The sequence below is a fragment of the Centrocercus urophasianus genome, unplaced genomic scaffold, assembly GCF_019232065.1.
Source record: "Centrocercus urophasianus isolate 14NV4802_14NV808 unplaced genomic scaffold, USGS_Curo_1.0 seq_16, whole genome shotgun sequence".
Taxonomy (NCBI): Eukaryota; Metazoa; Chordata; class Aves; order Galliformes; family Phasianidae; genus Centrocercus; species Centrocercus urophasianus.
Genome location: NW_024884711.1, coordinates 25,812,488 through 25,834,793, shown reverse-complemented (window position 1 = coordinate 25,834,793; position 22,306 = coordinate 25,812,488). Strand labels below are relative to the sequence as shown.

Genomic DNA, 22,306 nt, shown 5'->3' with positions numbered 1-22,306 from the left:
CAATACGGAGTTTAGTTATTCATCTTAAATTACCCTTTTAAAGTAAAAAGTAAAAGCTCTAAATTAGCTGTCTGCCATACAGTAGTGATGCAAGGTAGGATGAGCTTGAAGAAATGCTTTGTTCTTATGATACAGGTAAATATCAATCCAAAATAACCTTTTTTCTATACCTGATCTAGAGAACACTGAACTTCAATCCAAGATTCCCAGTGAATTTTACAAGAAAATGAGAGAATTTGCAACATGGTGTTGTTCGAAACACTATGAAACAATGAATTGCATTTAAAAAAGGCAATTTAGAATGTTTTCTTGCTGTTTCATATGTGGTAAGAAAGCATTGCAGTAAGGAAAGGAGAAAACTTGCTCTTTTCCTATATTCAAGCATTTCTTTATGTTGATGCTAGACCTCTCCTTGGTCGGCTTTTCGGCTACTTATTTTCTTAGTAAGGGTGTTGCAATAGCAAAATAGAGGCGACTGCAACATTTGTTTCTCTTGCTTATAACAGTGTCTAGCCAAGTTTGTTTATACTGACATGAAGGTAAGCGTGAGTGCCGATTTGAATTCCTCCTGAAGTGCTTTCTGTTGAGTACATCTGATATTTCAAGGGAGATGGATCAGACTTTTTGGCATATGTAGATTTTACTAAAGATCCCTGAATAGTTCCATGGTTGTTTTGGTGTTTTTTGGTTGGTTATTTCCTTTAGTGTTGGATGGTTGTGGTTTTCTGTCTGTTTCTCCCCCCCCCACCACAAGGAAATATCCTAACAAATAGGTTCCTTTAAATATTTGTGTACAGGGATATTAACTGCAGATTGACGTGGTTACTATAATACTATCACATCTTACTGTTTATGATAGTGGAAAAATCTGATGGAAATGAGGACAAAAAAAAAAAAAGACTTATGAAGCAGGTGCAACTTTGTTTTAGCTTATTTACACTGTAAGATTATGTATTAGTAACACAATTGTTGGGAGTCCTAATTAAGGGACTGAAAATGCTGTCTTCAATGTCTGTCCCATAACTAGGGAGTTAGATGTATTTCTACGTATTAGTTTCTAGATCACTTATTTACTGGTACCAGGTAGTGTGAAACTCCAAATGTGCTCAGTTGTGTTGGTAAGTATACCACAGTAAAACTCATCTGGTAATTGCAGTCTTTTGACTGTTATGTTGAAACGTGATTGAAATTTATCATGATGAAATACTTGCATGCTGCCTGCAAAGTGCTGGCATGTCATATTTTGTTGATGGTTCTTATTTTTCCATTTCTGAAAAGAAATCTTAATCTGCATTGTTCACATGACTTTTTTAGAGCCTGACATTTTGTGTTGTGAAGTGAAAAAAGAAATATATGTAAAATGCTTAGATTTCTTAGAATTCTTGGTGTCTTAAAAAAAGAGACTGTATGCTTCCACTTTCCCTGCTTTCATCAGGACACCAGCAAAAGCTTCCAGGAAGAACACTTTCAATAGTTGTGAGCTGAGCAAAAGTCTGTGGGAGTCTGGAAACCAAACACCAAGCTCAGCCACAATTGTAATAAACTCAATTTGTTGCAACATCACAAAGCAAACAGAATGTGATCTCTTGGACAGTGCTCCTAAACCTCAAAACTTGAAGAAATTTCTTCAACTCTCTACAATTAGGGATAATAATTCTAAAAGGATGGTATAGTGTTTTGGTAATATTTCTAAGGGGAAAAAAATGCATTTGATGAAAACTATTGGTAGAGCAAAATTGCAGTGTATAGCTAAAATCAGAATCCTGATCTAAAGAACCAAGACCAGTGGAGAGCTGAGGAGGCATTATAGTTGGAATTCTAAGACTGTGTTTCTATGTAAATACTGATAAAATACAATGAGTAGAATAAGTTGCTGAAGAACTTACTTAAAGCTGATTTTCCTGGCAGGCTATAAATTAACAGAAATGGTTATATCTTTATCCTTGGTTTGTTTCTTGAAGCTTTTACTTGTCCTTGCACTTATGCTTCTCTGTGAAGAAATCCTGTGTGTCCAACTACAGAGCATGAGAAAATTATTTAAATGTTTTTAAAGCCATTTGTATTGCCAAAGTCAGCTGACTTAACATTGAGAATACGTATTTTCACTTAAAAGTTATATAGGAGAAATACCTACCACTGCAAGCAATGCTCTACAAAAATAATAAGTAAACTTTGCCTTCATATGTTCAGTACTATGTTGTGACAGCAAGCGTGGGTTGGTGTGTTTTAGAGAGAATGGAATTCCTGGTACAAGACTCATCAAAGGGTGATGTGTTTCCTAGGTTTTCTTCATTACTCAGAATGCATTCTATTAATTGAATTTTGCATTTAAATTAAGAAAGGGGGAAGAAAAAGTGAAGTTCGTAGACAAATAGCCTGGATTCCTCTGAACAATATCAGTGCCTTTTGTGAGCCCACTTTTCCCTCAGGATTCAGCAATGTGTTATTAAAAATAATAATAATAATAACATAAGCCTGTCAAAATGGTACATGTCTGTCAATTCTTGCATACTGAGCATGAAATTCGTACAGTTGGTTCCTCCCTCTCGTCTGCGCTTTCTCTCAGGGAGGCTTTCTCACAAACCTGCTGTGTCTGGGGGATTCATTCTTGCTCTGGCCATTCAGTCTCAGATGTGCCTCATGGTATGAATTCATGTAAGAGTAATATAAATAGAAGGAGAAAATGAGTTTGACTTGTTTAGCACTGTTTTATAATTTATTAAAAATAAAAAAAGGAAAACCCAACCTTCATTTGTTACAAAATGGAAATTATAAATTTTAGTTTCTACCCAGATTTAGAGCCCAGAGATTGCCACAGTTCCTTCCAGTAACTTCCTAAAGCTGGATCAGACTACTTTGGAGATCTCAGCACTAATTTTTCTGAAAACATTGCCCTTTGTAACTGATTCGATGTCATCACGTCACAAGGAATGCCTGTCCTTCCTTGCTTAGCTTGAACAGAATTTAAACTGCTGATCTGTAGCTGAAAAGCTGATTGCCTTGTTGCCAAGGATGTAACCTTGCAAATTCTATATCAGCTTCATGTCACTTGTCAACTTGAAAAAGCTGATAGTCTTGTGCTGGTTATTAATAAAGCTGTGCTTACACATCCCCTATATGTTCTGAAGGAATCCTCTTCCTTCAGATTTCTTAGTTAATGAGAAAGTAAATATGAGCAAAAATATTCAGGTCTTACTGTGCTTTATTCTCTTCTTTTATGTATTATCTCTGTCTTTAAATCAGTTTATTCAGTTTTTGATTTTTAAATAATTCTGATACAGATTTTCATTTTGTTACATTTTTCTTCAGAAAGGAAAAGACGTGTAAAGTAGAAAAAAGCTCTATGTGTTCTACATAAATACAACTGAAATATATTACAGCAGAATAAAATTTTTTGCCATTATATATTCTCTTTCCTCTTAGGATGAAAAAGGTTGAATTTACAAAAATCAAGGTAATATAAGCAGTACACAGAGACTCAAAGAAAATGAGTTATTAATGTGTTGGTTTTTTTTTTTTTTTTCCAACAAATGCTCTCTTCAGCTCTTTTCAACCAAGTTCTAATAAACTCTTCTTCATTTAGCATATAGATTAAATGTTGCAGTGCAGGAGAAAAGAAAAATACGCACTGCTGTGAAGTGCAGGAGTCCTGCTGGTCAGGGAAAATATGCAGCCAGCTACAGCTCCTTTCTAGTAGCATCAACACAAACCAGAAATGACAAATGCTTCTTATATGTTTTTCTTCCATTAGCTATGTAGAGAAGTCTGGACAAAGCCTCTTTAGATGCAAATTCTCTCTATGCCTGTCCTTAGCTGCCTCCATCTCTCTGCATCTTTAAAGCTTTATACTCCACTTATGGTAGTCCTTTAAGTTAATGAATTAGAATTTGAAGCTGTGTATGCATCGAGTGTTATGGAAGAGTGAACTGCACTGAGTATTGATTAAGATCCTACAAGAAGCAGTGTTGCCTGTTGTCTTACTACAGCATTCTCCTAGTTTTTGTTTGTTTGTTTGTTTTTCTTTTTTTGTTTGTTTGTTTTTTCTTCTTGTAGGATTCTAATCAGTATTAATAATTTTTGAGAAACTGCTTGTTCTCCCAGCTCTGGCCCTCTGGAAGCTATAACAAAGCTTCATTAACGCACCATAACCAAGGCTGCCATGAGCAGCAAGACTGCTTATAATCAGAAGATCTCAAAGTCCTTGAAAAAAATTCCTCTTTAAAAGAAACAGACATGTCTAAATGAGTTATTTAGTCTAAATGTAATAATAAGGTCCCTGGGGATCTGTGTAATTACTGATATGAGAGTGCCTTTAGGTAAGTAGGGCTGATTCATACAGAATTTATTGTTGAAAGTCGCTGTGGTGTTAAGATTCTTGACACTGCTGTCATCATACAAGCAAACTAAAGATTTCATCTAGTTATAATAATCATTTGGTGGTTAGGGCTAAATGAAAAATTGTTTTTAGAATTGTTTTGTTTTGTTTTTTTTTTAATGGCTTCATCTCAAAGTAGGTGGTCTTTCAAGCACAATCTTAAAGAGGTCTGTGTCACTCAGTAACTTCATTATTGTCTGTGGAAAGAATGCATGGCTATATGCGTGCAGCACTAAGCTGAAGTGAATGGCAAACCCTGTGAAAAGGCTTAGAATTCATCGTAATCCTGACAAATGATCTGGTTACAAAAGGACGTGGAAGCAATTCTCAAGGACTTTTCTGTCTCTTTAATGATAAGGACTGTTCTTGGACTTCCCAGGTCCCCAGGTGTAATGACAGAGTTGGAGTGAATGAAGCATTGTGTACAGTATAGGTCAAGCTGGGAACTGCTTAAGCAAATCTGACGTACAAAAATTTGTGGGACTGAGCATGATGTATCCAAGCATCCTGGCAAGAGCCATCTGCTGTCATTATGAGGCTCTTCCCTCTCATCTTTGAAAGTTCATAGTAATTAGGAGATTCCAATGGAGCAGAGAAATAAACATCAAACCTGTCTTGAAGAAAGTCAAGAAGGAGTATGTGGGGAGCTATAGCAAGGTCAGCCTAGTTGTGGTGTTTGGGAAGAATGTGGAACAGATCTGGAAGCTGGTTTTGGGTACAAGGGTGATAGTTTATCAAATGCAAATTAATTGTCTTCCACAGTGAGATGAGTGCACAAGGAAAGAACGTTGGATGTTGTTTATCTTGACTTTAGGAAAACACATGATGTGATCTTTTATAACCTTTTTGCAATCAAAATGTAGCTGGATGTCTTGAGTGAGTTGATAGCAAGGAAAGTTAGACAACTGTTGGGACTGCTGTGCTCAGAGTGATAATACAGAAGCCATCTGGTGTCCAGTAGTGTTCTTCAGATATTGAAACTGTGGCCAGTAGTGTTTGATATTCTTGTTAAAGAAGTGGAGAAGAGGAAGGAGTGTGCCTTCAGCAAGTTCAGAACTAAAGTTAGAGAGAGCAGTTAATGAATTGAAGCAAAGGACTTTGTTTTGTTTTGTGATCGAACTTCAAGTTGAAGAAGGGAGAGAAGATGCTACAGTATTCCCAGATTGGAGCTAGAAGTACAGAATACTGTGTTATGTGTTTGCTTATACCCATGAGGGCGAAGCCGGACTGCCTGTGGTTGTGCTGAGTCTGCGGGGGGGCAGTGATTCCTTCGTGCAAACAGAGCTCTGTACATTTGCTGTCCAAAGGTTGAGTCCTTTGTATCTTTAAAGTGTTAAGATTTCCACCAGCACCTTGCATACTCATCTACATAGAGTTCTTTTGCTTCAGTGTTATCTTATTAACAAACACCAACAAATTAATGTCTGCCATTTGTATGCATGTACGCGTATCCCCTGTTTAGAGTTTTCTTAACTTTTCAAAGTTAACATTGTATTCAGTGTTAAGAAAAAAAAAATAAGATATATTCCCTGACCTACCTTGAATTCATGGAATGTTTTAAGTTAGATGAGACTGATGGATGTAGCCTAAACCCCTCACAGCAGAGCCAGCTTCACAGCAAGGATGGGTTGCTCAGGTTTGTAACTAGTCTGGTCTGAGAGTCTGATAGGAGACAGGTTGCTTAAACCTCAGTGGTGTGGTATTCAATTCAGTCACTCATAATAGGTTAATACTTCTCAAAGAAGAACTTATGGCGGTTTGAGTACTATCATCTCATATCCAGTAAAGGTGGTCAAGTGTTACATGCTTTGATTTCTTTTAGAACATTAATATATTACATTAGGAATAAAAAGTAAAAGTTTACAAAGTAAAGTATTCCACAGTAAAGAACTATCAGGTGGAGGGCTATGTGGATGTAGATGTAGTATTGCTTGACTTGTTTTCAACAGTTCTTTCCAACAGAAGCTGTCCTTATTTTATGTGAAAAATGGGCGGTGTTCAGTGAGGGATGAAGGTGGTCATATTTATATCCCCATTAAATAGATTTGAGGAACTTGTTTATATAATGTTGGGTGAATCAGTGTTTGTCATTTTTCTTAGTCTTTTCTAGGATGCTTATTGTTAACATTATAGATGTATTTTGCCCGTAGGGAGCAGTCAATCATCTTGTTATCATTCCAAAAACCACAATATTTATGAGGAAATTTGTTTTCTTGTTACTGCACACCTGTGACTCTGCCTGTGTTATTATCCAAATATGGAAAAAATTATGTCACTTTCCAATGCTGTGCTCAGTCTTTTAGGCCACGTTTGTTACTGCTAAGCAAATGATGTATTTTCTGCATTTCACAGTAGCTGTCAGCGATCAGCTCACCAAAGAGCAAACAACTGGGAAGCATCATTAGAATTTTGATTCTGCGTGCCTTTTTTCGTATCTGCTAGTATGAGGGCTGTCATCCCAGGTGGTAATGGGCTGATGTGGTCAAATACTGATTGTGGACTGCTGGAAACCAGCACAGCTAATCCTTCACAGCTTTCCTATTCCTTCCCATGTCATTTTTTCATTGCAGCATATATTGTGTGGGCTTTTTTTATCTTGTGCTTCTTTGCTGATGGTGTGAGCCATATTTTAAATGCACATACTCTTATTTAGCAATTCAGATTTTACTTATTCTGTTATTCCATTCTATACTGCATCCTTAAAGGAAGTGATCTTATCAGTGCAACAGATTTATCATTTTTAATATTAGGCAGCAAAATGATAATCAGTTAAGATCATTCCTAATACTGCTTCACTTTTTCTTTGCTTTCCAAAATGGATCTCTAATTTGGGGTGCTCTCTTCATTACTACATTTAAGGGAGATAATGTATATTTTTTAATTTGTGTAATAGTGTCCATGTAACTGTATCTGCATAGGAAAAATGGGTTAAATATTTTATTGGGAACCTACTCAAATTATTGTACTGAATGCCATGAAACTGGTCAAAGTAATTTTTCTAGTGTTTTTTTTTTTTTTTCCCCCACAGTTGTAAAATAAATGTAACCATTCTGCTTATTGTTATCTCATACATAAATGCAGCAGAATATAACTCAGTCTGAAGTGCACATAGTTTGTATTTAGGATCCCATTGCTGGAAGCACTAGAATCATTGCTTCATGAGGCTTTACATTTTGTGTTTTTTAGTTCGGTGTTAGAAGACCATTCTTTATAAAAACGTAAAATGTCAGCCTGGACTCTCCTATGCATTAGACAATTAGTAAGCAAAGACAGTGTCTCTGTTACAGATACAGGCTCGGGGTTGCCAGTGACTTGATGGACAAGCGCTGTGTGGGGATATTGGCAACTGTTGCTTTTGCATAGTTTTGTATTTTTACAGTTGGTTTCTAACTGGCAAGCACAGATGGCCATAGACTGTGATTTGTGTGTGTTTCTGAATTGGAGAAAACATTTGTGTAGTTGTATTTAAGTTGCATTGTTTAAATATCGTATGTTAACTACTCTATATGTTTTTTTTAATTGCTAAGCTTATAGCACGGGATTTTTGAAACCAACTACTTTAATATTATTTTTTTTTTTAATGATATGAAAGGCTTCTGTATCCAGCCTTTGCATATTTTGAACATTTTGCTTTTAAGTGATTTCTTTGAGTTATCAATGTTATTTTGTCACATTGCCAACTTTATTTTGCTCCTGTGAAAATTTATTAAGTTTGGCACTGCAAAGCCTTTCTCTTGCTGTGAATGAAGGATGTTCTACCACAGTCAGAAGCGATTGCTTCAGTGGTACTTCATGAAGCATTGGGACTGTTCTAGCTCAGAGTTTAAGAGCACCTTAGAGAAATGCTTTGACATTGTTTGAAGGATCAGGCTGGTTCTGCACAACCCAGGAAGTTCAATATACTATCTAACATATTCTTTTTTTTTTTTTTTTTTTATCAGAAACCTAGCAAAAATGAGAACGAAATCAATTTTCTATGATGTAAGTTCATAGCTTTAGTTGCAATCTATCCTTTGATTTATAGATGTTTATAGAGGAGCTCGGACAATTGTAATTTTCTTTCAATTCAAAACAAACAGTAATATGAATCTGAGCCATTTTGTAGTAGCATACTTTTTTCATTTATAGGAAAACAGTAGACTGCTTCTCCCTGAAACTATACACCTTTGTGACTTTAGGGTTCCCGTAAAATAAACACATGGTTCCTGTTTTGCTGGAGGATAAATTACAGTTGACTGAGGGTAGGAAGGATTTTAAGGAGAAAAAGGTCCAAATATTAGACAGTAAAATAACTTCTTTCATTCTTTTTACCAGGAGAAATCCTTTCTTTCCATCCGTTACTACAGAAACAGATTTTTATTTAGTCTTACCTTCTGCTTAGGGGAGGGACTCTTAGTTTTCCAGTGCTTTGTGGTGTCAGAATGCTTTCCTATATTTCGTGGGGAAGAATGGCAGGATGTGGAGGGGGAAAAAAAATACTGAACAAGATAGAGATTTACTTAGTACTAGCATGTAGTATATGATGACACTGTTGTCTTTGCTTTTTGGACTACTACTGTTCTGCAAGGCATTTATTTTCACTCAATTTTTTTTTTAAAGACCCAAATAGACATACTGAAATGCTTAACCTGTTACGGCATTGCGATTGTTTTCTGAAAATAAATTGTTATCCTGAAAGAATTCCAGGGGATTAATTAAATGAATCTCCAGCAGCTGATTTAACTATGTATAGTTATATAGCTGATATAAGAATACGCTCATTGAAGAACAGGTGCTAAAACAGTTGTTTTAAGAAATAACTACATAAGCAGTGCTCAGATTGGTGATAATTTCTTTAAGTGTTACAGGAGGTAACGTTGAAATGAGTTGAAACTCATCTGTAATGTCCATTGCCTAGTTCTTTATTTCTCTTTCTTGTGGCGTATATTATATTATTCACTTACACATTCTGTTTTAATAATTAATTGTGAAAATGAAGCACTGTTCTGAGGTTGAAAATAAATTAATCCTGGTTATTGTTGAGTTGACTTGCAGAAATGAACTGCGGTAAATGTAAAGTTCAATGTTGTAATTTTGCTGCATCACAGTACCAAAAGAAAAAGCAGTCATAAACCTAAATGCTAGCACTAATAATAATTGTAATGCTTCTGTAACGCGGAGACTTCCATTTGCCTTCTGTTTAGAAGGCTGTCATATATGCCTTTAAAACAGCACCAGTGTTAGCTAATAGCACCTCATCTACGTTTACATCATGTTTAGTGTCCTGTGCTGTCCTTACATGGATGCCGTAGCTGAAGTCGCTCGGTTCCTTATGCAGATACCAAAACACCCAAGGGTCCAGCTGAGCAGTGACTTGTTAGCCGTGAGTACGTACTGTTCAGTTGCTGAGGGTCAGTACTTTTGTGAACATAAACATGGTGGCGTGTGGAAAATCTTTGTGGTGTTATAGACAGTGACTTATTTTTGTGACTCCTTTGAAGACTGTGACAACATGTAAAGTTGGTCAGTGCCTGAGGTTGTATACTGATACTTTTGTTTCTAAAGAGTTAAGAGATGTTCCTGCAGTCCAAAGATTGGTAGTGTAACTGTATGAAAAGCAACTAATGCTCTTAGAGTACCCAAATCCTTAAATTAGGATTCATCAGTTAATTAATATACAAACCTATCTGCTGGGTGCAGATTTTGAAAACTCTGTCATGAAGTGTGAATGTATGGTAACGGAATGGCAAGGCAGTGATGTTTTCTGGTTCATCTTCAGAAGTCGGTGGAAAAAAAAATGATATATGTCAAAAACTAATGGTTTAAGAAAGTAAGAAATAAAACTCTTGTTTTCTATTATTTTCTCTTGTAAGAATAAAATATGACTAAAACATTTGTGTCTCCTTTGTTAAAGTTTATTTTATCAGATTCTATGTCTAATGTGGAATCTCCTGGTTTGGGCAAGCTGAATAATTTTTTAAAAGCTATGGGAGGAGAGAGGGGAACATTTTTCCTTGTTGAGAATAGAAAGATTTTCATTAACAGTGTGATGGTTCCTTTTCTTCCCCCACCTCTCCTCCATATATTGTTTCAAAAGGTTGTAGGATGTTGACATCTGAGTTTGTCCCTATGCCATTGCTGTTTTCAGCCGAGCTGAAGAAAACTTCAAAATCCAGTTTACAACTAAAGCTGGCATTATGGATCATCTTTCTGGAACAAAAGGAGTGTGTTTCTATCAGTATAACTTCCTCTTTGCTTCTCTTTGCCTGCCCATTATTACCAGCCCTTTGAAATTCTGGCCAGAATTGTAGGACAGAATGTACCTCGTGAGCAAGCCCAACAGCTTATCTCCCTCTCTAATATAGAGTGAAAGTGGCTCTGCTTTATCTCTGCTCCCATGGCCTTGTTGCAGCAAAGACTTCCTATATGTTTCAGGCCTCTTCCACTGATGATCTGTGCTTTTTTATAGAGCAGCATGAAACAAGATTTCTGTTGCTCTCTGACTTTTGTCACAAACTGGTTGTCCCAGTCCACTGATTTCCTCTTCATTCTGGGAGAGTACTAACACAATTTGGATGCTTTTTTTCACCCTCTGTTTGAAGTTCTTGCACTCAGTAGAACAATGAAAAGTCAGTAGAGCAATATTAAAAAAAAAAAAAAAAAGTATGATATATGTGTAATAGTAAATTAATTAAAGAGACCAATCAGGCTATTTGGTAATAGCTAATTTGTTTCAATTGGACTTTTCTCACAGCACCAAAACGTGCTTGGTCTACTTCAGTCTTTGTCATTATAACCACACTTGAAAGTTAAGTGTATGAAAATGCTCTCATTGCTTACCCAGAAAATAACCCAGCTGTAATGAACTTAGCTGTTCCTCGGTCTGTTCCTATTTAAATTCTTGGGACATAGAAGACCAGACCAGATCAGAACCACGCTAATTCAGAGGCTTTCCAGCTCACAGAGCCATCTGGAGGGGTTCATTCAAGTTCAGTGCCCTTGATTATTAGCACTGGCATCAGTACTGTCTGAATCAATACAGACTGCTAAAAAGATGGAGAGAGTTGCCCTGCCTCCTGTTGCTCCCACTATCTTGAGTTGTTCTCCATGGTACTTCAGCTGGTGATTCTGCAGGCCTTGTGCAGGGCACTGCCAAGGAATGGCTGTTTCTGAAGGTGGAAGTCTCAAGCTCTCGTGAACTACTTAAGTTTCCACAAAGAAGACATTCTGAGGTCTTGCACATCAGTTGGGAAAATCTGGCTGTGAGTGCCACATACTAGTGAGTGGAAATATCTTATTCCTAGGTGATTTTCTTCTTCATTAAACCTAATGTTTCTCATTTATTTCAATCAGCATCTTCTGAAATGAACAACTAAGCTAAAGTGTCATTTGCCTCGAAAGATAACCAGAATGAGACTTGCAAAGAACATTAATTATTTACTAATTGTATAATTCAGCTTTCCAGCTATGACACATGAATGTTGAACATATTTTTAAGTTTCTTATTTAAGTATCTACATTCTGTAGGTTTTTATCTCAAAATTTGGAAAGAGTTATGATTCTCTCTTACTAGGTGATCAGTGGAATACAATAAATCTAAGATTTTGGGATGACTTTAAATCAATCACTAGAAAGAAGGCTGTCTGTCTTCTGTATTTGATTATTTTCCATTCATCTCTCTCTGTCATTCTTTCCTTAGGATAGGTATTGGAATCTTGGAAACTGTAGGCAGTACTATAAATTTGTTCTTGAGTAAGTACTTTGAAAATGCAACCTTCAGTGCTGAAATCTGTTGTGTATAGGAGATGGAGATGGAGTGCCACTTACCTAATACAACTGCAAGATATCCTGTTCAACACCTCTGTAGGGGCAGACCATGGTGAATTTATAAATTTGCTGGCCTGATAGGAAATAAATAGCCTAGGTAGGGCTATCCTGCCTGTATCTTCTTGCTGCTTTGTGGACTGTCTTCCCTATCCCTTTTTTGAGTCTCTTTTCTGCTGCCGTTGAATGTAAAAATGCCATTGTATAACAGCATAATAAAGCCAGATGAGAGAGAACTTCGCAGTATGAATGTGAGTGATGACAGTAGGTATTTCTTCATTTATTAAGGGGACAGTGGAATAGACAGCTTGGACATAGACTTGAACCAGAACAGATCTGTGAATCACATGCCTGTGAGTGATCCCTAAAATTCAAATTCAGATTGGCCTTTTTGGTTTGCCCTTCTTGGATTGCAAAACACTTAAGTCGAGACTTCGTGGAACATATCTGTGCATCGTAATCCCAAGCCAGATCTCTGCTTTTGACCCTTCTATGTCATCGAAAGCCTTTGTAGCAGTAATTGCTCACATGTGGTGAAGGGAGTTTATGATCTGTCATTACTAGCACAGATGAACCTTAAATTAATACTTCACATTTTAAAACAAGATAGCAGTCAGTCATATTCCAAATAATTTGGTTTCACTTTCTCACTAATGATTCAGAAAGTTTACCTTATTATCATTTGGCGATGAGAATTCAGAGCATTATAATTGGAAAGACCAGAGCCTTTCAACTGAAGGACTATTTTTGAGCTTCATTTAGACTCATGGTGCACCTGAGTGTCACCTTGCGTTCTTGTTAAGAGTGTTTCTGATTTTGAGACAAATGTTAGTTACCACCTGCCTGTACAATGCATGCTATAATTTCAGATGCAGCTCAGAGCAAACTGTTCAGCATTCACTCCATGCGCAGAATAAACAACCCTTTCTCCATCAGATCTGTGACTCTTCTCTTTCAGCAAGTCCCAAGCAACACCTGCCAAAGAGCACTACTTTGCTTTTGCCTATCCTCAGTGCGCCTGGATACAGATCCTGCTCTGGTGGAGAACTTCCATCTGCTGGGTGGAAGGTTTTAGATATGCTCTCTGCTTTTAAACATAACATTTACATCATCCTAACTGCAGTTAGGAGTTGTTTGTTGGGTTTGCTATCTTTTTTCCTTTATATTGTGAGATCAGATTCTCAAATAATGAATGGCTTTATTACTATCAAATTCTGATTCACAAAACAGGATTTGGGGTTTTTTTCAGTCACAGAATAAAACATTTAATCCCAAAATTCGTGTACAGACTGTTGTATTCATGTCTTCCTTATTTGCTATGGTAGGCATTAGCAGCAGCCCTTTCAAAGGAGTTTCCCTTTGTTGTTGTGAGGGTGTTCTGCATGCTCCTGCTCAGCTTGTTGCCCACCAGAACACACAAGACCCCTTCAGCAGAGCTGCTCACAGGCCACTCAGTTCCCAGCCCTTCACTGCTGCATGACATAATTGCATTCTGTGTGCAGGACTTGACCTTTATCTTTGTTAAACCTCCTACAGTTCTTGTTGGCTTCATCTTCCAGTCTCTTGGGGTCTCTCTGTATGGTGGCACTTTCCTTCTGGTGTATCTGCCTTTCCATTCATGTTCATCCATGAACTTGGTTAAGATGCATTCAGTCTCATCATCTGTATTATCCATAAAGGCACTGAGTAGTACAGGACCAAGTGTGACTCCACTTGTGATGGCTAACAACTTGGCTTTGAGCCACTGACCACATCTCTGAGCCATGGGTAATATTCAGAAGTCCTCGTCTTACACTGACTGGTTCAGAGGTGAGCTGGTCCTATGCAGTGTGGACAGCAGGCTGAGAACTCCCAATTAAGGGAAGTCCTCTTCTGTTTGTTTATCCCATTCATCTGAAGTTCAAGCAGGATCTGGAACATCTTTCAAAATGATAATAGATGAGATATGCAAGGCCATGGTGTAGATCTCCACTCATGTTTTTATTGTACATTGTAAAAGGAGAAAAGAAAAATTGCTTGCCTGTAGCAACTCCTTTGAGGTGCTTTTTTTTGTTTTGTCTGTGTAAGTTCATAGCTCATCTCTCTACTCTGCTTAAGAGGGACTGTGGCAGATGAACAGATCCTGCTCCTTCTGTAAAAGGTGTGTATCTGAATTTGAAAATTCAAATCCAGTACTGTTTGTGTGCAGGTAGAAGAGGCATAACCATATAACAGTACCCGTACAGGATGTGCTATACATAAAACTTTTTGTTCTAGAGGTTATGGATTATTTTTTTTTAAAGCAATAGGTATAGCAAAAATTGTTTGTCTTATTTCATACCAGCTCTCTTCAGAGGCATTTCAATTCCTGCTAACTGTTGTAGGTCTGCAAATGACACCACGCAGATGTGATTTATTGTAGAAGAATGTTAAGGACTGATAAGTAGCAGCAAATAGGGATAGGACAGCAACTTGTTTTAAACAGAGCTTAATATGTTTCTGTTTTAAGGACTCCTGTGTGTATCAAATAAAAATATAGCTATAAAAATATACCTGTAGTTCAGTCAGACTATATAGCAGATATATACAGCAGATCCTTGCAATTAAAATTTCTGGCACAATTATCGCAGAGTGTGCTGAATATGTTTTATTTACTACTATAATTATAACAACAGCATTATTTATTCAGTTTTAATGAGTGATGTGGTTTACACAAGTCATCTCTGCTGCTACACAAGTTAATGTGCTTCTTTCTCAAGAGCTTTTAGTTCCTAATAGTATTGGATTATTCTCTGCTTTTCTGATTTTCTGCCTGTTACAGGATACCAAAGTCTAAAAGCTTAAGTAATTTTGTGTCTTGTCTGGGTAGTCTTGCTAAGGTCTGTCCTGTGTTGTTCTGGGATTTGTAAGAAGGGAGAGAACTAGATATATTAATCTTCTGAGTACCTAAGTTCTTATATTCAGTCACTACTTTATTGTGGGGAAACTGCTTTGAAAAGCGTAGCGATTACTTATTTGTGTTCTGCATGCTTCTCTGTTCTATGCCTGTGACTTCTGCTAAGTGTTTTTCTAAGAGGTGCAATGTCTTGTGCATCCTCAGAATTTAGTGCTGACATTTAATCACTTCCCATTTATCAAATTAACGGAGAGCTGGGCGACTGCTGTAAATGGTACCTCTGGAATTCTAAGCCTGAAAACAAACAAATGTGCAATGTAAGGTGCTCAGTCCCTCTTGCTCCAGTTCTGAGTCAGTTCTGAGGCTTTCAGTGACTGGGCTGGGATCCTTCGTGCTTCATCAGTAACTGCTGAGTTTGCATCTTTTGCTCGGGCCTTTTGTAACTTGATGAAGACGTGAGTTGTTTCAGAGACATTGCAAATGCAATGTTAAGTCCTCCACAGGCTTTATTTACAAGCTGGTGTACCTAAAAGGCAAGATAAAGGAATGAATGGTGGCATCAATTTTGTTTGCATTCAAAAACATACTCCAAACTGTGCAAGTAGTTTTCTATTTCAATTCTAAAAGGTTTTTTCCATAGTTCCCGTGACTGCTGATGGGCTTTTTTTTTTTTCCTGCTTGTCATTGAAATGTAGCCAGATCCTCAGCTTGAGCTCCTAAATTCCATTTCCTGAAGGAATTCTGCATCTGAGACTCTGCTGTCTTGAGCTGAGAACCATAGGATGCATTTGCTCAGCAGTAGCTTTTTGTTATAATGCTTCTCTCATATCTAACTTCGATTTAAACCGTTAATTTGAAGTCAAGTTCCATTAGTCGATACTTCTGTGTATGTGTGAATGTGCTGGGTATATATTGCCATTATTTGTAAGTGCATCTGCCATTAACAGTGTAATTATTTCCAAAATACTAGATGCTCATACAGAAATTATCAGTTGGGAACTTGTGTGATATAAAATGCATCATTTCCAGCTTTCATGTGTGCCCATCCACAGCAATGTTCAAATAAGTTGTGTTTGCAACTGACCTGGTAGGGTTTGATCAGTAAATTCTTAACTAGTGCAAATTGACAACTTAATTTTAGGAGAGAAAGCTGGCATCTGTCTGTGCTTCATCTGAAATATTCATAATACTTGAGGGGAGTATTCAGTAATGGAATAATTCAGTTGTCCTTGAGATAGACATCTAATTTTGCAGACAAAAGAAGACTGTAAACTTAATTTTCCACTCCAGAAGGTTTCAATCAAATTGGAAAAGAGAGCTCTTGACCAGTGAATCTACGTGTCTTGCATTACTTAAAAATAATGAATATATATATATAAGCAATTGGTCAAACTGAAATCAGATGCTGTTTTGTTTCTGTGTGGCATTTGGACGTAGTCTGCTTTTTTATGATAAATTAAAAACTAATTTTTGAGGTAAATTGGTGATTTTAAGTGAATGTGGCAGTACTGTAAGGAGACAGAATCTTCCCATTTTTGGGAAGATTCCCATTTTGGGAAGCGTGTTTTTCTAAGTGCATTTTCTTCCTGACACTTTGAAGACAGGAGGAGACTAGCCTTTCCTTTTTGTTCAGAATTTATGGAGTGTATAAGCTCTGGTAGGTTTTTGTGAAATAAGGAAAGTTACAGATTTTAAAAATAGAGAAAAATTCCTGAAGTTGAACTAATTAGGGTGGAAGTAAGCATTAAATACGTAGGTGAGCATATTTGGCTCAGCAAATCTTCAGGTCCTCTGTAAACAGAGCAGGAGCCATATGCCAAGCTGTCAGTTGTCCTGGGGCTGCAGAGAAGGAAGCCACGGAGAAATACAAATAAAGGGACTAAAGGATAAACTTGCCAGAAGTGAGACCTGATCTGCAAGTGACACATTTACTTACTTTATGGCCTCCCAGCCATCCTGAGACCGAATGAGAACTACAGAGCTCTGCAAGTGACGGCTCATGCTGTAGCAGAACAGTGCCTGGAAAGGGGCATCCTTGTGTCCAGCTTGCTCTGAGTGTGCTGAAGAGGCTGAATGGAAGCCTGGCTTTCTCGGGTGGTGAATATCATGTACCAACTTGCTATTTTACTGCACAGTAAATTTGTAAAGAATGCCTGACGTGTGTAGCAGTTAATGTAAAAAGTATTTAGAGCTTGATGGTCTTTGTTATGCTGTGTATTTACTTTAGAGCTACATTTATGAAATATACTCCAGCTTAAAGAGTCATTGGACTTTTTATTTGGAATATAATGTTGTATGTTACCAGATTTTATTGTTGGGACTGATGTAATTTTGGATTTTAATTGGTAAAACCCGCCAGGGTTGTTTTTCTTATTGGAACAGAAATTCTGTTGCTAAGGAAAAATATTTTAAATGGATTTTCTTGTGTAAACCACTATGAAGTGATTAAAAGTAATAAGCTCTTCAAAAGACAGTGTCTTACAGTATTTGAATAGCTTATATACTAATTGGTTTTTCAACTGTGTGCTTGGCTCACCTGTGACTTTTTGTTCACCGTCATGTTTTGCTACAAGGTAGTGAGTATCTTCTGATTTGCTCGCTGTCTGTAGATTATTCCCTTATTATGTATTTCACTGTTTCTTTATGATGTTTTCAGTGCCTTCAGGTGCTTTCTTATGTTCTAACAATAATTTTTTTTTTGAACAACTTTATTAAAAAAAGATTTGATAAGCGCTACTATAAGAGATTGTTTTTATCTGTTTCTAGAATAGGAAAAAAGTAATTTCTGTAAATTATTTTTGAGTTATTAGGTACTGTGAAATCGGAGATTTTTATCACACTTGTGCTTTACAATGACATTTGTACCTTTACCTTTGGATGCTTTGATTCCTTGGTTTCTGTCTGTGAAACTGTAACTGGCCAGTACGAAATCTTAAAGGAATTCATAATAGAATGTTGTTTTTCTTTGAAGATTTTTAAAAACAAACTATGTGAATAGAGATAGAGTGTGAATCTGTCTTGATATATGCAGCATTAACTTCCAGGTAGTGATTAGTTTGAAGCTTTATGTAGAGCAGCTGGTGAGCCACTCTGCATGGGGGATGTCTTTAGTAATAAAGAGGAAAACTTTCACCTTTAACAAGATTTTGTCTTCTGTACAGCTTGCCCAGTTTAGGCAGAGGAAAGCACAAAGTGATGGACAGAGCACGTCAAAGAAGCAGAAAAAGAAAAGGAAAACAGCAAGCATCAAAGATGAAGAATCAATACAGGATGGGATTGATACTGATAGATCTCGAGGTGATGAAACATCTACATGCAGCAGCCGAAGAGGAGCAGCTGCAACTGCTGACTTTGCTGTTACAAGAACTTTGCACAGTGGAGAAATTATCAAACACATCCAGGCTTACACCAGTGAGGTAGGTTTGTTGTTGTAAACTGTTGGTGTGAACTATAGTTTACAGGTTGGGAGGCAAAATAATCTATTAATTTTGGGAATGGAAATAAATTACTTGAGGCTGTACATATGGTTTCCTTGCCTCTGCTTTCTGTCTTTAAAATATCCAGAGTGTTTTCTACTTGTCTACTGGCATCTTGTTTTCCATAGTCAGTGTACTGTGATCATACAGTGTTCTATGATCATAGATCATAGAAATTTTGTTTGTGCTGCTGTACTCCATAAATAGACAAGAGTTTGTTTTATTGCTTCATTTTATGCATTTTGTTTTATTAAAAGTTTACAAATTGCTGTGGTTTTTTGATCCCTGCAACCATGGCTACAGCAAAATGCAAAGCTAAGCATCTTTCTTGTATACATTACATACTTAGAGTCTTTCTTGTTAACGAGGAGTGAATTTAGAAAACACTACTTAGCACTGGGTGGCTTAAGAGACTAATAAACAGATACTCTACTTTTACTACTATAATCCTGCTTGCTAATGGTTGGAAGTACATGCTCTGGGAAGGTTGTAAGATGCCTTGTGTGATATACACTGGCAGTCCAGGTCAGTTTCGAGTGGGCATAAGTTCAAATAACTAATATGTTGTTAGCAATATGTATATAGGAACAAGAGATGCTGATGTTATTTACAGTAGGGGTTATTTCATTATTGAAAGCAATGCCTCTAAAAGGAAATGAGTATCACTTTGAACTAGCAGTTCAGTTCAGATTCTGAGTTCTGTCCATGTGAATGCAGTCTTTTCTGACACAGACAGTACAAATGACAGTGTGTGTGAATGAAAACTCATGAAGTAATTGATGATCAACTTATGATTTTAAGCCTGTAGGTATACTAGATAGACTTAACATCATAGATACTTGTTCTTAAAATTTAGGCTATTGTACTTAAAAGTTCATGTCAAAGCTTCAAAAATATCTATAGTAACTCAGTGAAGCTGTCTGTTAAATTCATAGCTTTCCTTCGAGGAGAGAATGGCATTATAAAACAGCATTAATTACCAGAATGGTCGTTTTCACATGTGTAAAGATGAGACTTCTTTGTCTTTTAAGGAAAAGAGAAAGGAGTACTTTGTGAAGCTGGAAGGAATGATCAGCTTATCTACAGGTAAAGAGAGAGGACTGATAGGGCAGAGAGCTGTAAAGAGGGAATTGCTTATAATGTTGTTTTAACAATAGTGTAGTCTACACGCATAAGATAATTGTATGAAGAAACTTTCTAGCCCAACGTATTCTGAAATACGTCATGATTGCATGTTCTCAGACTCTGCTGTTATACTCACTCTCAGTCAAGATCTGTGCTACAATTGGAGAAATGGGGTAAAGTACAAAAACATAGAATAGTTTAGATTGGAAGGGATTTTCAAGATGATGTAATCTAATTCTGTGCTCAAAGCAAGTCTAATGAAATCAGTTTGTTCCCAGTAGCCTATATTGGCCTCTGAAAGCTAAAAGAAGACATTCATGGTTATAAAAATGAAGAAATTATGCTGCAGTTGCAAAAGATTTCTCACATAGATTTATTCTTAAGATTAGGCATTGTTTTTCTTAGATCTGTCTTATTCTGACCTGAATGACAAAAAACAAAGCATCGTATGTTAGTTTGGTTCATTTGTTCATTTTATAAATGAATTTAAATGAATAAGCATGGGGATTGCTGTTCATTCATAACTTATCTCTGCTGAATTGTTTATGACTTACTGATTCCTATAACAGTATTTGCTTCCACAAGAAAAAAAAAGCTCCAACTGAGAGATCATTTTCCTTTGTTACGTGTTATCAGTGCCCTGCTTATTCATTTGAGTAAGTAATTGATAGTTTTGAGTTGAAAGATAATTGCTTAAGTGTCTGTTTGTGCAGTATTGATAGAAGAAAAATTCTGAAATTGTTTCAAAGAATTTCTTAATTTACTGGTTTTGTTCTTTTAAGTGCAGTGCTTCAGATGGTGAGTCTGTATAATTGGATTAGAGCTTGCTTAGCTGAAATGGCAGCCAATGTAACAGGCAGTTTCAGGCTAATCCATGCAGTAGGGAATTAAAGACAGATTCTTTGAGCTGTTTGCTTTTTCACCCAGTGTTAAATCTTTGTAGGCTGCTGTGTCAGGAGAGTAAGGCAAGATTACTGGAGGCATTATGCAGGATTACTTTCTACCTAAATTTCAATTCAATTTGCTTATTTCACCTTTTACTGGAATTCATATTTGGAATTGTTATTTTTATGCCATGAAATAGAACACCTGAATACACTGCATATCTATCTAAAAATCCTGACTGGACTTCCTTCCCGTAGTTGTACAGACAGAAATTGATCTCTCTGCAACTTTTATACTATGAATTTTAGTCCTTGGTCCTTGGACAAATATATTTGGTAGAAGTTTTAGAATGGCTTAACTGTTCATTCAAGTAGATAATAAAGTATATGGTCCCGTGTTCATTGTTTCATTTTCATAACTTAGTCCAATTGTTAGTTATTCCCTGAGATTTCACAAACAAGGAACAGAAATAGAATAAGGAGGAGACATTGGATAGGATTCTTGAGAAGGAAGAAAAGTGACAGTGATGATTATGGAGAAACAGAGAGGGCACCTGAATGAGAAAAAGTGCAGCTGCTGGATGTAGTTAAGGCACTCCCATGTTAGAAGTATGAAAGCAAAGGACAACCAAAGGCTTGAGCTAGGAAAGAAACATCCCGGGATGTACAATAAAGTGGAAAACATTAGGGGTGAGGAGGGAAGGAAGAATAAAGAAAGTGAAATAAAATGTAGAAAGAATTAGGATGGGTAGTTAAGTTCATTTGCACTGAAAAAAAAAAAAAAAAAAAAATTGAAATTGCAGAATGAAGATCTTTTTGCTCAGGCAATATTTGGAAGTAATCTGTTCAGTGATAAAGTGAGCTTCTCAAGAGGAGATACTGGATTCTCTGGACGGTTATGACAAAAACTAACAATCTGGCCAAGGACTGCTGGGATATCTTGCAAATTTTCTTTGGGGTAAACGACAAACTCTCTATAAATAGTGGTGTATAGACTTACTAACTCTGAAATTAGCCATGTAGAAGAAAAGTATTTGTGTATATACAAAGCATTTGGGGTTTTAGCTTGTAAATTTATGAGGCTGAGTTTCGTATTTCCAAAGACAAGAAAACTCATTATGCACTCAGGTTAGTTCTTTGTTGGTGGTGATTTCTGATGTGGGAAATTTAGACACTGAGTGGTGGGGTACCTCACTGCAGACTTATTTAAGGAGAATAAAGTAGAGATGCACTGATAGTTCCACTGGTAAATCTTGTTCTTTATATGGAAGTTTTTGCTTGATTAAGACCATATTTAGTTAATAATCCTTTTCTAAATTTATCCTATCTGGAAGCCACATTATTATAGACTGCAGCAGGATTTTGTTTGCTGTTTTTCTGTAATTAAAATTTTCTTGCAAACTGGCCTACCTAAAATAAACTTGTTTTTGCTTCTGCCTACTAATTAATCCATGTTCAAAAATGAATCTAGAATTTCGTAGTTATGTTTGCATAACAGTTTACATTGAAGTCCTTTAAAAAGTCAATGGGTTCTGTTGAAGAATATTCACCTGTGTGGATTTTCTAAAGGAGCATAACTATCACTTCTCAGTTGTGGCTAATTTAGTATTTTAAGTTCTTTTGTTAGTCCTGTGATAATGTTGGACATCCGGTACTGTAGAACATCTCTTCTGAGCAATGCTTAACTGTATATAGGAAAAAGGTTCTCTGAAAAGGGCATCCTGTTTTCCATATGCAGATTTCCTTCTTTCTGTATCATCTTGCAGTA

At 36.6% G+C, this 22,306-nt stretch overlaps 1 protein-coding gene across 3 annotated transcripts in view; it reads left to right on the top strand.

Moving 5' to 3' along the window:
* The window catches only part of AKAP9 (A-kinase anchoring protein 9), a 99,974-nt gene that overhangs the window by 6,683 nt on the left and 70,985 nt on the right, over nucleotides 1-22,306 (top strand). For all 3 annotated transcript variants that reach the window (XM_042816723.1, XM_042816722.1, XM_042816721.1), the window contains exon 2: nucleotides 18,215-18,469. In XM_042816723.1, the coding sequence (XP_042672657.1) occupies nucleotides 18,215-18,469 (255 nt within the window). The remainder of the gene's footprint in view (nucleotides 1-18,214; nucleotides 18,470-22,306) is intronic.